The sequence below is a fragment of the Tiliqua scincoides genome, chromosome 1, assembly GCF_035046505.1.
Source record: "Tiliqua scincoides isolate rTilSci1 chromosome 1, rTilSci1.hap2, whole genome shotgun sequence".
Classification (NCBI taxonomy): Eukaryota; Metazoa; Chordata; class Lepidosauria; order Squamata; family Scincidae; genus Tiliqua; species Tiliqua scincoides.
This window is the reverse complement of record NC_089821.1, coordinates 219,941,062-219,954,284: the sequence shown is the minus strand read 5'-3', so window position 1 is coordinate 219,954,284 and position 13,223 is coordinate 219,941,062. Positions and strand designations below refer to the sequence as shown.

At 43.8% G+C, this 13,223-nt stretch overlaps 1 protein-coding gene across 1 annotated transcript in view; it reads right to left on the bottom strand.

Moving 5' to 3' along the window:
* FNDC1 (fibronectin type III domain containing 1) overlaps window positions 1-12,345 on the bottom strand; it is a 68,054-nt gene extending 55,709 nt beyond the window's left edge. Inside the window, exons 1-5 of the mRNA XM_066616159.1 lie at window positions 12,240-12,345; window positions 6,635-6,752; window positions 4,886-5,073; window positions 3,595-3,702; window positions 786-974 (exon numbers count right to left, since the gene is read on the bottom strand). Of these exons, the coding sequence (XP_066472256.1) occupies window positions 786-974; window positions 3,595-3,702; window positions 4,886-5,073; window positions 6,635-6,752; window positions 12,240-12,294 (658 nt within the window). The 5' untranslated portion in view covers window positions 12,295-12,345. The remainder of the gene's footprint in view (window positions 1-785; window positions 975-3,594; window positions 3,703-4,885; window positions 5,074-6,634; window positions 6,753-12,239) is intronic.
* Window positions 12,346-13,223: the final 878 nt, after the last annotated feature.

Here is a 13,223-nt window from a genome sequence, read left to right as displayed (position 1 = left end):
GGCCTCAGAATGCCCAAAAGGGGGGGAACCCACTTTTTCCTGTTTTATTGTAAAACCGTAAGTGACGTTTTTATTGCCTTATAAGGTGTTTTGAGGTCTGGGGCTTCCCCAGGTCTCATAATGCCTTATGAGGCAATAAAAACATCACGTACAGTTTTATGAAAACCGGAAAAAGCTTTTTTTTTTTTTGTGTCTTTCTGGGGCATATTGAAGCTTGCAGCGGCTGCAGATTACCTCTGCAGGTCTCAAGAAAACCCTCTGGACCCGACCGGAGGCTACACATACTAAGTTATTATTATTAACATTATTATTAATAGTATTTATATACCATTTTTCAACTAAAAGTTCAAAAAGCGGTTTACAGAGAAAAATCAAATAACTAAATGGTTCCCTGTCTCAAAAGGGCTCACAATCTAAAAAGATGCAAAAGAATACCAGCAGACAGCCACTAGAACAGACACTACTGGAATGAGGTGGGCCAGTTACTCTCCCCCTGCTAAAAAAAAAAAGGAGCACCCACTTGAAAAAGTGCCTCTTACCCAATTAGCAGGGGTTAAGTTCCCTCAACCTTTTCTCAAAGGGCTTGTTCTCCAGGCCTCTGTAGTTTGTTATACTAAAAATATTAGGGGGTTCCCCCAAGCAAATTGCCTAGATTATCGTCTCTATACACTTCCACAAACAAACTATACTAAAGAATCCTTGAATGAAATTCCAAAGCAATCCAATGGTATTAATGAAATACAGTGAAAAACAAAAAGAGGAAATCAAGAAGACCCCATGCTTACTTGCTGGCAGAGCTACACTGAAGGCTTTAGACTGAGGGCCTTGTCCCCTCCTGTTTGCTGCACGAATTTTGAAAATATAGCGCTCTCCAGGTTGCAGACCCTCCACTATGGCGGACGTTGTGTCTCCTGGGTAGGTAATGGATTTTGCTCCGAAGGGCTTGAGAGCGGGGGCGTATGAGAGAATGTACTCTGAAATGATTTGGCAGACGGTTGGAAGGAGGAAACTGAAAACAATCCTGTTTCCAGCGGACAGACTGTATGGGTAGGATGAATTAGAACGTGCATTACTAAAATTAATACACTGGCAATGCACGTCAAGTCAACAGATGGGGCATAAAAGACATAGAGAAGTTGAACAAACATTTAGTCATCCTCTTAAGATACAAATGTCCAAATACACGAGTACCCCCAGACACTCATCACCCAGTATATTACAGTACTGTGATCCCATCATCATTACCTTAGACATCAAAAATATATATTTTGCACACGATATAGACGTATGATCTCCATATTATATAAACACAAAGAACAACTCATTTGTTTTAAAAAAGAAGTGCTGACCAAAGGTTAGCTGTGCACCTAATGCAACCAATAAATATCATCACATGATATTATACAAGTAGTGCTATGAATGCCTTGTTTTCTCCCTCATTTTTGCCTATTTCTCTGTATTTTTGGCTACTTTAATTTCAAGCTCAACATTCTTGTTCTTTGTTGGAACTTCATTCTTCCCCAACCATGTCCTGGATATGGATTGGACTCCTCTTCCTGTCTGGAATAGCCACCTCCCCTCCAAGACTGGCATGTGCTTAGTGATTGGGCAGCCAAACCTGTCCATTGAGGTCAGCAGACTCCAAACTGGAGGATGCTGCATCCAAAAAAGACTTCCCTGGTGTAAACGGAATGCTCTGCTCCGCCAGGAAGCCTCCTGACTGTGACACTGATCTTCCCCAAACTGCATGCGGGTCAGCTGCTTCTGTCTGGAAATCCAGGTGCAAAGCCTGCTAGGTGACCGACCCCAGAAATGGCTGGCCGGCTGGCAGTTTGGAGGAAATTGGCAGCATGATAAGGAGGCTCCCCAGCAGAACAGAGCATCCTGCTCACCCAGGGGACTAGATCAAGGGATGAGATGGGATGACCCAGGTGAGTCACATGGAGATCAAAAAGCCAGAAGCAAAAGGGGTGAGTTAAAGGAGAAATCTAGAAAAGAAAACATTTCCTGCACTCAAAATTTCCCCTCTCTCTCTCTCTTCGTTCTGTATAGTTCCCCGTTATCTACATACCTGCCCACATGCTGGGAGGAAAGAATTCCCTGCATTTTCCAATCCATTTCCTTGGCCTGCATTCTACACCCACGCCTTCATTTCAGACTTGCCTGCCTGCATACCCACCTCCTTTATGCTGAGCTGTGGACTTTGGATCCTGCCCACAGATCCTATGTCGATGTTTGGGAAAGCTTAGAGCCAAAAGTAGCAACTGTCAGGGCCAAACTAGTTACTATGCAAAATATACAACGTGCCTCAGTGTTTTTCTTTTTCAAAATAGCTGGAATTGCGGTGAGGATAGGGGGTTTTGGTGGATTGCCCCTGCCATGGTTGCTGATCCCAACTGTAACCCTGTGCTCTATTTTAATCAGAATAAAAGCTTCAATTAAAAGCCCATTCCCAATTAAGATACGTCCTGGAACGTGCTGGAATTCCTAGCATGCATGCACTGCTGAAACAGAGACGCCTGCGTTGGCTCGGTCATGTCGTGAGAATGGATGATGGCCGGATCCCAAAGGATCTCCTCTACGGAGAACTTGTGCAAGGAAAGCGCCCTACAGGTAGACCACAGCTGCAATACAAGGACATCTGCAAGAGGGATCTGAAGGCCTTAGGAGTGGACCTCAACAAGTGGGAAACCCTGGCCTCTGAGCGGCCCGCTTGGAGGCAGGCTGTGCAGCATGGCCTTTCCCAGTTTGAAGAGACACTTGGCCAACAGTCTGAGACTAAGAGGCAAAGAAGGAAGGCCCATAGCCAGGGAGACAGACCAGGGACAGACTGCACTTGCTCCCAGTGTGGAAGGGATTGTCACTCCCGAATTGGCCTTTTCAGTCATACTAGACGCTGTTCCAGAATCACCATTCAGAGCGCGATACCATAGTCTTTCAAGACTGAAGGTTGCCAACTCCCAATTAAGATAGCATGGAGCAATCGGGATTGGAGCTATAGTGGGAGCAAAGTGATAGCCCCTCTATCCCCTGTTCCCTCTCCTGATGCTATTTTGAAAAACAGTATGAAAAACATGGCAAACATATTTACACAACATCTAGTTTGATCCTGAGAGAATCCTGGGAACTGTAGCTTGGCGAGGTTGCTGAAAATTCTCTTTTAGAGATCTTTAGCTTGGCCTCCCTCATAGCACTACAGTCTTCAGGGTTCCATGGGGAGAGGGGAGGTCTTTTCAATCAATTTAGACTTGTGATGTAGATAAGCCCTCAGTCAGCAAGTTCAACAGAACAACAGCTGAAAGTAGTCCAGTGCTTCGTTCTCTTCCAGCATGTCCCAGTAGTAGCAATGCGTGAACAGCCAGAGTCATTTCAGCTTGCCAGAAGGCCATCCAATGATGGAATACAGATTTACTTTGGAATATAACAGCAGGATTTTAAGGCCTCAAATAGCAACTAAGGACACTGCATCCACTGGGTCCATGGAAAGCAACCCATGTAGTTTTCTTTTCTTGCACTGTGAGTGCAGCAGCTCATACGCCTGGAGTTTAGACCTTTTAATTTCTTCTAGTGTGTATTAACTGAGTTAGCACCTACCTTTCACTTTTCCTTCACTCTCTGAAAGGGCATCCCAGCTTGCTGCAACAGACGTTGCTTTACCTTTTATTGGCAAAACATCCAAGTTTTCTGGTGCACTAGTAGGAGCTGTGGGGAAAAAGGGGGAATGGGAAATAGGAAATAAGTAAGTTTTTTTTTCAGTCTTTGCATGCCACAGTTCTGCAGGAACACCTTTTCAAATAATGTTAACCCAACAAGTGAATGCATCTAGTGCAGTAGGTAAGAGGAGAGAATAGAAACAGAAACAAAGAGTCTGGAAGATACAGCCTCTTTTCAGAATGACTGAACCAACTGTAATGAACATGTTTTCAAGATATGGGAGAGCCCAACTGTCACGCGGGCTGCCCTTTAAGCACTTTAGCACAGCTCAGCAGTTGATGGTGGGGCTGGGAGAGCCCAAGGGCTTCTGCCCAGATCATGACATCATAACATTTTCTTGCATCTCCCTGCCTCCTGCTAGTGGTATCCAACCATGTGGAATATGGCGGTGGGGCTGGGAAACACAAAATGCTATAATTTTGCGGCTTGAGGTAGGTTCTACTAGATGTTACGGCAAGGGAGAAAGGCACTAAATGCAGGGATCCCATCCGGGAACAGCTGCGTATTTAATGTAACCAGTGTTGTCATTGTACATTTCAAAGTGCAGGAGCTTGTCATGATAGCCGTCCAGAGTCACCCAGAGTGCACCTAGGTTTACTCGAAGTTTCAGAGCTAATACCTGACCACTCTGGCTGATAAAATCATCACTCCTGCTAGGGAAGATGTCCTGGAGCATCATTCTCCACCCCAGTTCCCCCTCAACTATACCTCACAACCAGGGGCATGTGGGTGGAGGTGGCAGGTGAGGCAGAACCGGCCATTAGCTGTCCATGAAAAAGTTCCACAGCCATCCCCGCTCACTCACACCTGAGGAGACTCTTCTTACATCCCAGAAAGCAGATTATTGAGAGCATTCTCAGATTTACAGAGAGCCTCCTTTGATGTAAGAAGAGCCGCCTTGGGTAAAAGCAGTTAAGACACTTTCCCACAGACAACGACGGGGCCATTCTGCCCCACCTGCCATCCCTGCCCTCGACATAACTGCCAGTTTGGCATCAAATGCAATTATTATCAACAGAAGCATTTGCAGCATTAATTGTGAGGCATCAAGTACTGAGTCAGGAAATGGCGATATGCTGAATGATGTACATGAGTGAAGCAATTCTACAATATAAATCCAACACCCAGTAACTGAATCACATTTGCACACTTCTGGACACATAGTACATACCAGCCTCTGGGGTTCTTTGATAAACAGAAGCACTCCATCTGCCTTCCTTTTCCCCCTGTGAAATTCGAACTGCAAATTCATACATGGTGTCTGGAATCAATTTATCCACCAGCACCCGTCTGTGGGATATCGGTTTGTAATCCCACCTTGCCGATTCCCCTTTCTCTCGATAACGGACACTGTACTGCCTGGGAATAATACACAGAGGAAAACATTTATTAACTGCAACCACCAGAACTCATAAGATCAACTTTTCAAATTGGTACAAGACCACTCACACCCACTTGGCCACCTGGAAGGCAAGGACATGGAACATGCATGAAGCACGGGGGGGGGGGGGGAGTGTTTATTGGCCACAATAATTGGGATACAATTCTTGTATTCAGAGAGTCCTTAAGTTTGTATCAGTCTCCATTAGAGTAGAAACAGAGTCGGATTCAAGAAACTAAGAACAGAAGGAAATTGTGCTAGTACCATTCTTGCAGTACAAATACTTACAGTTGCAAGAGTGAAAGAGTTTGTGTAGTGCCTACAAAAGGTAGATTCCATAGTGGTTCTCATGCTCCCACAACAGTTTGAACAAACAGATGTGGATTCGGTTTCCATTTATACACAAACCTTGAGGTGGAAAAGCACTCCTTTTTTGATTGGGATATACTTCAAGATAGAAAATAGCACCTTCAGAAACTACCCAGTGACAATTTTTTAACCCTGTCCATCTCTATGTAATGAGCTGAACTGCAAGAGAAAACCCAAGACTGGAATGCTTTCTTATCTATCCCTCACAAGTCACACCAGGGGCTCCAAGTGCCCACACACAGCCTGAATTTCCTGCCAAATGCCTACTCTGTGCATGCACGTCCCCATGGAAGAGGAGGGCAGGCGGGTGAGTGGGCAAGCCTTCATTCCTCTTCCCTTTACTTACAAAGAGCACAGTATGCAGTCTCCCTTCTCTGAGTGGCTTCTGATTGCATTGAACAGGAGCAGGAAATGCTGAATTTCCAGCAGAAGTGCAATCTCCCTGCTCCACATCACTTCTGTTTGAAATGGACCAGAGCAGGGGATGCTAGGAACCCAGCATTCCCTGCTCCTGATCCATGCAAACAGAAGCCATGCAGAGAAGGGAGACTATATACTGTGCTCTTTGTAAGTAAACGGAAGGGAGCAGGCTCCAAATTGCTTCCCCCTGCCAGGCAAGGGGGAGCTGCAGAAACTTTTTTTGTTTCCTTCCCCTGGGGGCAGCCACTGCTGTGAACTCTTCCAGCTGGCTCCCAGCCAGTCAGAAAAGGATCAGAAGAGTGCCCAGTGGAGTGCAGGCTAGAGAGGATGATGGAAAGATGGGCTGAGGGAATCAACTATTTGCTGCCCCTTCACGTAATGATTTCAGGTTACTTCATGGCAGGGTCAGCCCTAAGCAACATTACTCTGTGGAGGCTCTGCTCCTTGGAAATGAAGGCATGGACAACTACACTCATGTTATTCACAACCTAGACTGCAGCACTGCTAGATACAGAGGACAGGTCACTGCCTACTGTGGAAGTTAGATATACACCAAAGTGCACTGCACGTGTTATGGGTTGACCTTAGTACAGTAAGGATTTATTACACATGGGCTGGAGGGTATAAATACACTCACAATAGCTACAGTCCCACAAAATACAGTCATCCCACAATAGCTACAGTCAAGAAGTTGGAATTAGTGAACCTTCGGCATAACTATATAAAAGACAACATAACGCCTAGTAGTACCTAGAAGCAGCAACCTTCTTCTGTTTCTCAAAGACTGGATCGGTCCAAGAAACTAGCACAGACTGTGATGACATCACACGAACAGTAATGTCTTTTGCCTCCTCCAGATCCTCCTCCTCTGAAATGAGACCATAATGGTAAGCCAGGCATGAGAATTACAGACATTGTAATGCATTGGCATTGGCGTTGCACCCAACATACACTGTGCTTTTGTACTGCGACAGGACTCAGAGCACAACCCTATGCATGTCTTCTCAGAAGTAAGTCCCACTGGGTTCAATGGGGCTTACTCCCAGGAAAGTGTGTATAGGATTGGAACCTAAGTGAGGAGAGGTTGTACCTCAGTGGTAGTGCACATTCTTTGCATACAGAAGGTCGCAGGTCCAATGTGTGGCATCACCAGGTAGGGTTAACAAAGATACCTATGTGAGACCCTGCTAGGTGTATAGACAATATTGACCTGGATGGACCAAACATCTGCTTCTATATAAAGCAGTTCTCTATATTAATGTGTCTAAATAATAACCCCCTACTTTACACAACCTCAGAAGGGAGGCTCTCAATAAAGAGCTCTTTCATCACCATTTATGCTGTTGCAGACTGGCTAGTCATATACGAGCTCGTATATATAAGCTTGATATAAGTTGTTGGTGCTCAACACCAGCCATTTGGGGGTACTGATTGAAATAAAACTTGTCAATACCCCCAAATGGCCAGAGTTGAGCACCAACAACTTATATCAAGCACATTATTAAACATTATATGGTCCTGCATAATCATATCTACTTGGAGGGAGGAATTCTGGTTGGAATCACAGGATAGGGAAAGAGGGGCTTTTACCCTTCCTCACCTACTGTGGTCCCAATCTGGGTTGTCCCCTTGTGGTTGCTATTTCCCTAGAAGACAATGGCAATTTTTCTGGAAGACAATCTCCCAATGGCACCAAAGGGAGTTTCCCCTATTTGGGGAAAAGCTGTTGTGAGAAGCAATCCAGACTGAGACCAAAGGGGTTAAACCCCTCCTCCACACCACAATCCCAATCCAGATCATACAGTCCTTGCAGTTACTATTTACGTTAGAAAAACCAACAGTCAGAGCCAAAACTACTTGTTTTAAAATAGCACGTAATTGGGGCCAAAGGGCTGGCATTTGTATGCAGTCAATGGGGGAGCTGCCAGCATGTGAAAATAGGAATGTTTGAATAGACTCAACTTCTCCATAAACTTCAATAGTAGGAAAGCAACAAGTATCATCCAACTTTGTTTTTTTTTTGTAATGCACCAAATGTCATCATAGATTAAGAACCATCACTAACTAATCCTATGCCCTGAAGATGTTAAGTAGGTTGCTCGTTTTAAATCACTGAGATTTCAGGAGTGAGCCCTGCAGCCTCAGGGAAATAAACATCTCTCCGCTTTTCATCCTGGCCCAAGAGAGCATTTTGACTCTTGGCATTAGGCATTCATAGTCAATGTAGTCCATCACTGTACATCTTCAAACGCTGACAACCTCATCAACTTCCCATACGGTGATGCAGTTGTGCCGATATGGCACACACTGAAACCTGCAAGGACGTTTTGTCTTCTGGAGGCTTTCTCAGAGTAAGGGAACATCTATCCTCTTGCCCCAGGATAAGACCGGGCCAGTCTGGGGGATCTATTAGGACCTGTGCAAACTCTATAGCTAAAGCAAGTCCGCATGGACTCAGGTTCGGGTAACAAGGCTGGGGATAGGGTAACAGTGTGCACCACCACTGCCTAGCAATACTGCCCTCTTTCTGGCCCTGATCTGCCCTCCTCCCTGCCCCCATCACCCCCAATCCCCCCTCCCCACCCACTGGCATACAAAGCCACCCTTTTGCCACTTGCAGCAGCGACCAGGCCTCACTGACTAGCATATAAAGGGCCTTATGAGCATACTGCAATGTAAGGCCCAAATAGGATTGGGCTGTTAATCTGAGCCTTGAACCAGAACTTATTTTCAATGCAATTGTACATCTTAATAAAGAGACATTCTTAAGCAATGCTCAGGACCTTTTCCTAACTACTGAATCAACCAAACAAGCCTGAACACATCTGGAAACAGGGAGCAAGAATTTGATGTTGGAGGGCATGCGTCCAATGATGTCTGAGCCCTAGCACCCTTTTCCTTAGAAAGTAAATAGTTCCAACACCACTCCAGTCTTTCATAGGATTCTTGCCACTCATGAACGTCTTGGACACACTTCCTGACACACTCCAGCCAGTCTGGGGCTGCAGGCTGCAGCCAGCAAGAAATACCCAACAAACAGCAACTTTCTATCAGTCAGTGAACTAAAACCAGGCAGAGCTTCTGCTTCCTGTCTTATGCCACCTGTTTCCAATTCAGCCCTAAGCAACTAGGATTTCACATTCTTCCAGAGACAAATTAGATTGCATAGTTTAAGACTGTACCACATGAAGATAAGATTATTCCATTACATCCATGCCGTCTCTACTGTAGCCAAGATAAGTTTTGCTTTTTAAGATTAAGCTGACTGACATTTTCTTTCTTCAGGGCAACCTCCCTCAATGTGCTCTGCAAATTCCTCCATGCACTGGTGGAACTGGCACAGCCATCATGAGGTCAGAACTTGGAAAGCCTAGAGAGCTTCCACAATGGGTAGATGGCTCGTCTCACTGCAGCTTAGGATGAAGGATCAAGCCTCATTGCCATTGTTTGTTCTGCGTTCAGCGCTAACAAGTTACAGCTGGATTCCCTGCACTGTTTACATGGAAATTAAGCCAGTTTCCTTTCTGGGTCCCATCTCAGGTATGAAGTAGTAAACCATTGTGCAACTAATCATAGTTCCATATATTACATGCTGTTTTGTCAATGGGGAATGAACCTTGGCCTTCCCACATCTTTCTTCCAGGACGTGGAGAAAAACTTGAGGAACGTTATTTAGCACATCAAAACATTTCAGGCTCCTTTCAAAATTCCTCAAATGCTTCACTAGGAAGAAAATTTTAAATTCACTTGAACCTTCACTTCTTACAAAGTCTACCAACAACCAAGGGCAAGCAAAACCCACTGAACAATACATTGCTGATTTTATCAAGACACTGTTGGCTTCTCCATGAAATTCCTCAGATGCTTCAAAATAAGAGGAACTCCTAGATTTGCTTCAGGCAAAATTCTCATGATTACTATGCTCTTGTGCTCCCTTTTCCTCATGTTCCAAGGGCCCAGAGATGATCAGTACACTTGATAGGAACCAAATACAGAAGGAAGCCATTTCTTTATACAATAAAGAAGTACAAACCAGGCTACAGAAGGAGTATAGGTTTTACATAAATCAGTGATAGCCACCTTGGCAGCCTCTGATTGGGAAGGGAAAGTAAGGGATACACATTTTTAAAATAAGTAAATACAACCCATTCCAACCTGGGTGAAAAGAATGTGCCATCTAATGACACGAGGCATCCCATTTTTATATGCTGACTTCAAAAATATACCTGTAACTTTTCTCTTGGTCAAAGCAGCCCGATGCACAGCTTGACTCTGTCCCTGGGAATTCCTTGAATGCAGTGAAACCACATGCACTGATTCAGATGCTGCATACAACAGGGAAAGATGTACATATCTATTATGTTTTCTGAAAGCAACAGTTAAAGATCAATTCTGTTGTCAGGGAGAATTCTTGACATGCTCTCATTAGCAGGAAAAACATTCATTTCACTGAAATGCAACTTGTTGCCAATGACAAGCTAAGACAAATTGGAATTCAACTACAAGTTCAAGGCTTCTTAATGTGGTTCTGAAATATTGGCAGACAAATCTGGATTGTAATTCAGAGTTGGACTGCAATAGTTTGTGAGATGCTGTATGCGAGAGTGTGTAGCAATATTTCCATTTCAGTAGCATGGTTCAATATTTTGTCAAAAAAGGTTGACTTTCAGCACACACAAAAATGGAATCCCACCCACATAAAAAAAACGTAAACGGCTAAAACACATTAATCCCTTCCCAGCACATAATAAAATGCAGGAGTTTCTGGTACTTTTAACAGGCTACTATGTATATGCTTTTAACAATGATAGTCAGTGGGACTTACTCCTGGGTAAGTGTGGGTAGGATTAGGAAAAATTTCCCTGCTTGATGATGTCACTTCCGGTCATGACATCACTTTCGGTGGGTCCTGACAGATTCTTATTCTAAAAAAGTGGGTCCCGTTGCTAAAAGTGTGAGAACCACTGTAACAGCCCATCAACCAGCCACTTTCACTTTATTTTTTTTAATTGCAGCAGACATTGTGCTTAGATCCTTAAGCATTCTCAGTAAAATCCTGCTCAAATTTATATTGGCGCATAAAAATAATTATACGAAAGAGAGCTTTAAGAGCTTTCTGCAGCACTGATTTGCCGTAATATTATTTAGGGTGCAGTTTCAAATAGCTCCAAGAAAGAGTGAGTGTGATGGACTGTCATGTAAGAGCTGAGCAGCATACTCAGAGCTGCCAAGTGAATAATATTTCTTATTGACTTCCATGGACATGGTGACTCTTTTGATGATGGGCATATGAAGTTGCACCTCCATCAACAACTGAATGGAAAAGATATGCTGTGCCTCAACATTCATCCCTGCAAGAAATGTCTGGTTGGAGAGGTATGTGTTGAGTCCGAGTTAAGTCCCAATTAAATGAATGAGTGACTGTATATGTTTCCCCTTCACTGGAATGTGCCCTGCACAGGAACTCGGGTTTTCCTTAAGAATTACACCATACTCTTCAGACTGCATGTCACTTTAAGAGCATGCTTGTTTTATTTTTGTTTAATCTTTTAAAAAGCATATAACACACATTTAGGGCAGTAATAATAATGTTTAAGGAAGTCAACCAATTATACAGCTGTAATTTATCAATCTGATTTTTAACAGTTCAGAATTTGATTAAATTAAAATGTATTTGCAAATAATATATAAACTATCAATATATTTGAAAGTATCAAAAGGTACAGATGTTTTTTTTAGATGCAGCAAGTGTGAGAAAACTGTTCCAATTTGACAAATTCCTCCTACTGCTCATCTTTAATATTTGATTATGTGTTCCTTATTACAACTTTATTATAACACAACAGAATAATTGCAAATAGCCTTAAAATAGATAGGTGTGCCCTTAACTTGAAAGTTAATTGATTAAAACTAAAATTAGTCCCTATTCTAATGAATCAACTAAAACAGGCAGCTCAATCCTAATTTACCTATGTGCTGGTGCAGGCCTCCCTGCACCCTCTTCATAGGTGTCAATAGCACCAGGTGTCAGTAGCACCAGTACAAAGATGTGTACCAGCCAGCTGGCACTGGATCTGGTCCCCATGCTGGCCAGCACAGGTAGATTTGCACCAGGTGGAAGAGAGCGGTGGGAGGGAGTTTTGAAGGTGGGGAGGGGGCATTATTGGCAGGAAGAGGGCAGAATGGAAGGCAGATTGGGCCCAGAGGAGGCTGTACCCGTGGAGCAGGCCCCCTCATTTCCTAACCTCCCTTCCAGCCAACCCAACACATTGAACCAAATTGCTTGAGATAAGAGACAATACTTCACCCCAAAAGAATATAAAGATTTAACTTTATGTGGAAAAATATGACTTACCTAATTTTTTAACCTCATGACTTTGTTCTTCTTTCGGCAGTGGTTTATAACTCATCTTTCGACTGCTTTCTCCGTATCCCAAGAGGTAGCCTGGATATCTGCGTGCACTCCTTAGACTTGAAGAATGGGGCAGCCTCCACCGAACGGATGACCTGTCAGGTGATGATCGGAAGCGTACTCTCAAAGGTCTTGTTGGCACTTCCTTCTCTTAAAAAAAGGTAAAAACACACATACACACACAAGTACAGAGTTACTCTTAGGCGTCCTTCATCTGCTGGCCTCTATTCCCTACTTAACATGATGCAATTTATGAACTAAGCAGACAAAAGTACAACACACAGTGGATCTGAGAGGAAGCACGAAAAATTTATAAGTAGCAGGAAGACACAAATTAATTCACAATTGCGAGGTGTTATTATGGTGGGGCTCCGTAATGTTACACCACTCGCAAGGAGGATGCAAGCCGAAGCTGACAACAACTCATCAGGAATGTCAACTCCCTGAACACATGCACTTCCACAGGCACACACACCCTCCCACTAAGATTGCAGGGATTCAGTGAGAACAGCTCCTATCCACTAGGATTTTAGTGGTTTGATTCCTCAGTCATTGTAAGCTCTCAGGCCTCAACACAATGACTGAAGCACATACAACTCATCTGTAAAGAGAAGAAACCTGAGTCAGGATCACCTCCAAGACATTCATAAGCATCCTTTAGTGACTACTTCACTATGAATCCCAGATTTCAATACTAGGCCTTGGCAATGGAGAAAAGGGTTTAGCAAGCCCCAGCCCCTTGCCTTTTATGTTTACCTTATCTTCTACCCAAGAAGTCTTTGGCTCATCCCCTGTAGCAAGGGCTCTTGGCCTACCTTTCCAGTCTTGTCACATCCCTTGGAAAATTAATGGTCTGACTGGATTCCTCTAGGTACTATCTACATAAAACTCACCTACAGTAGTACCAGGTTTGATGTACAAGGGCAG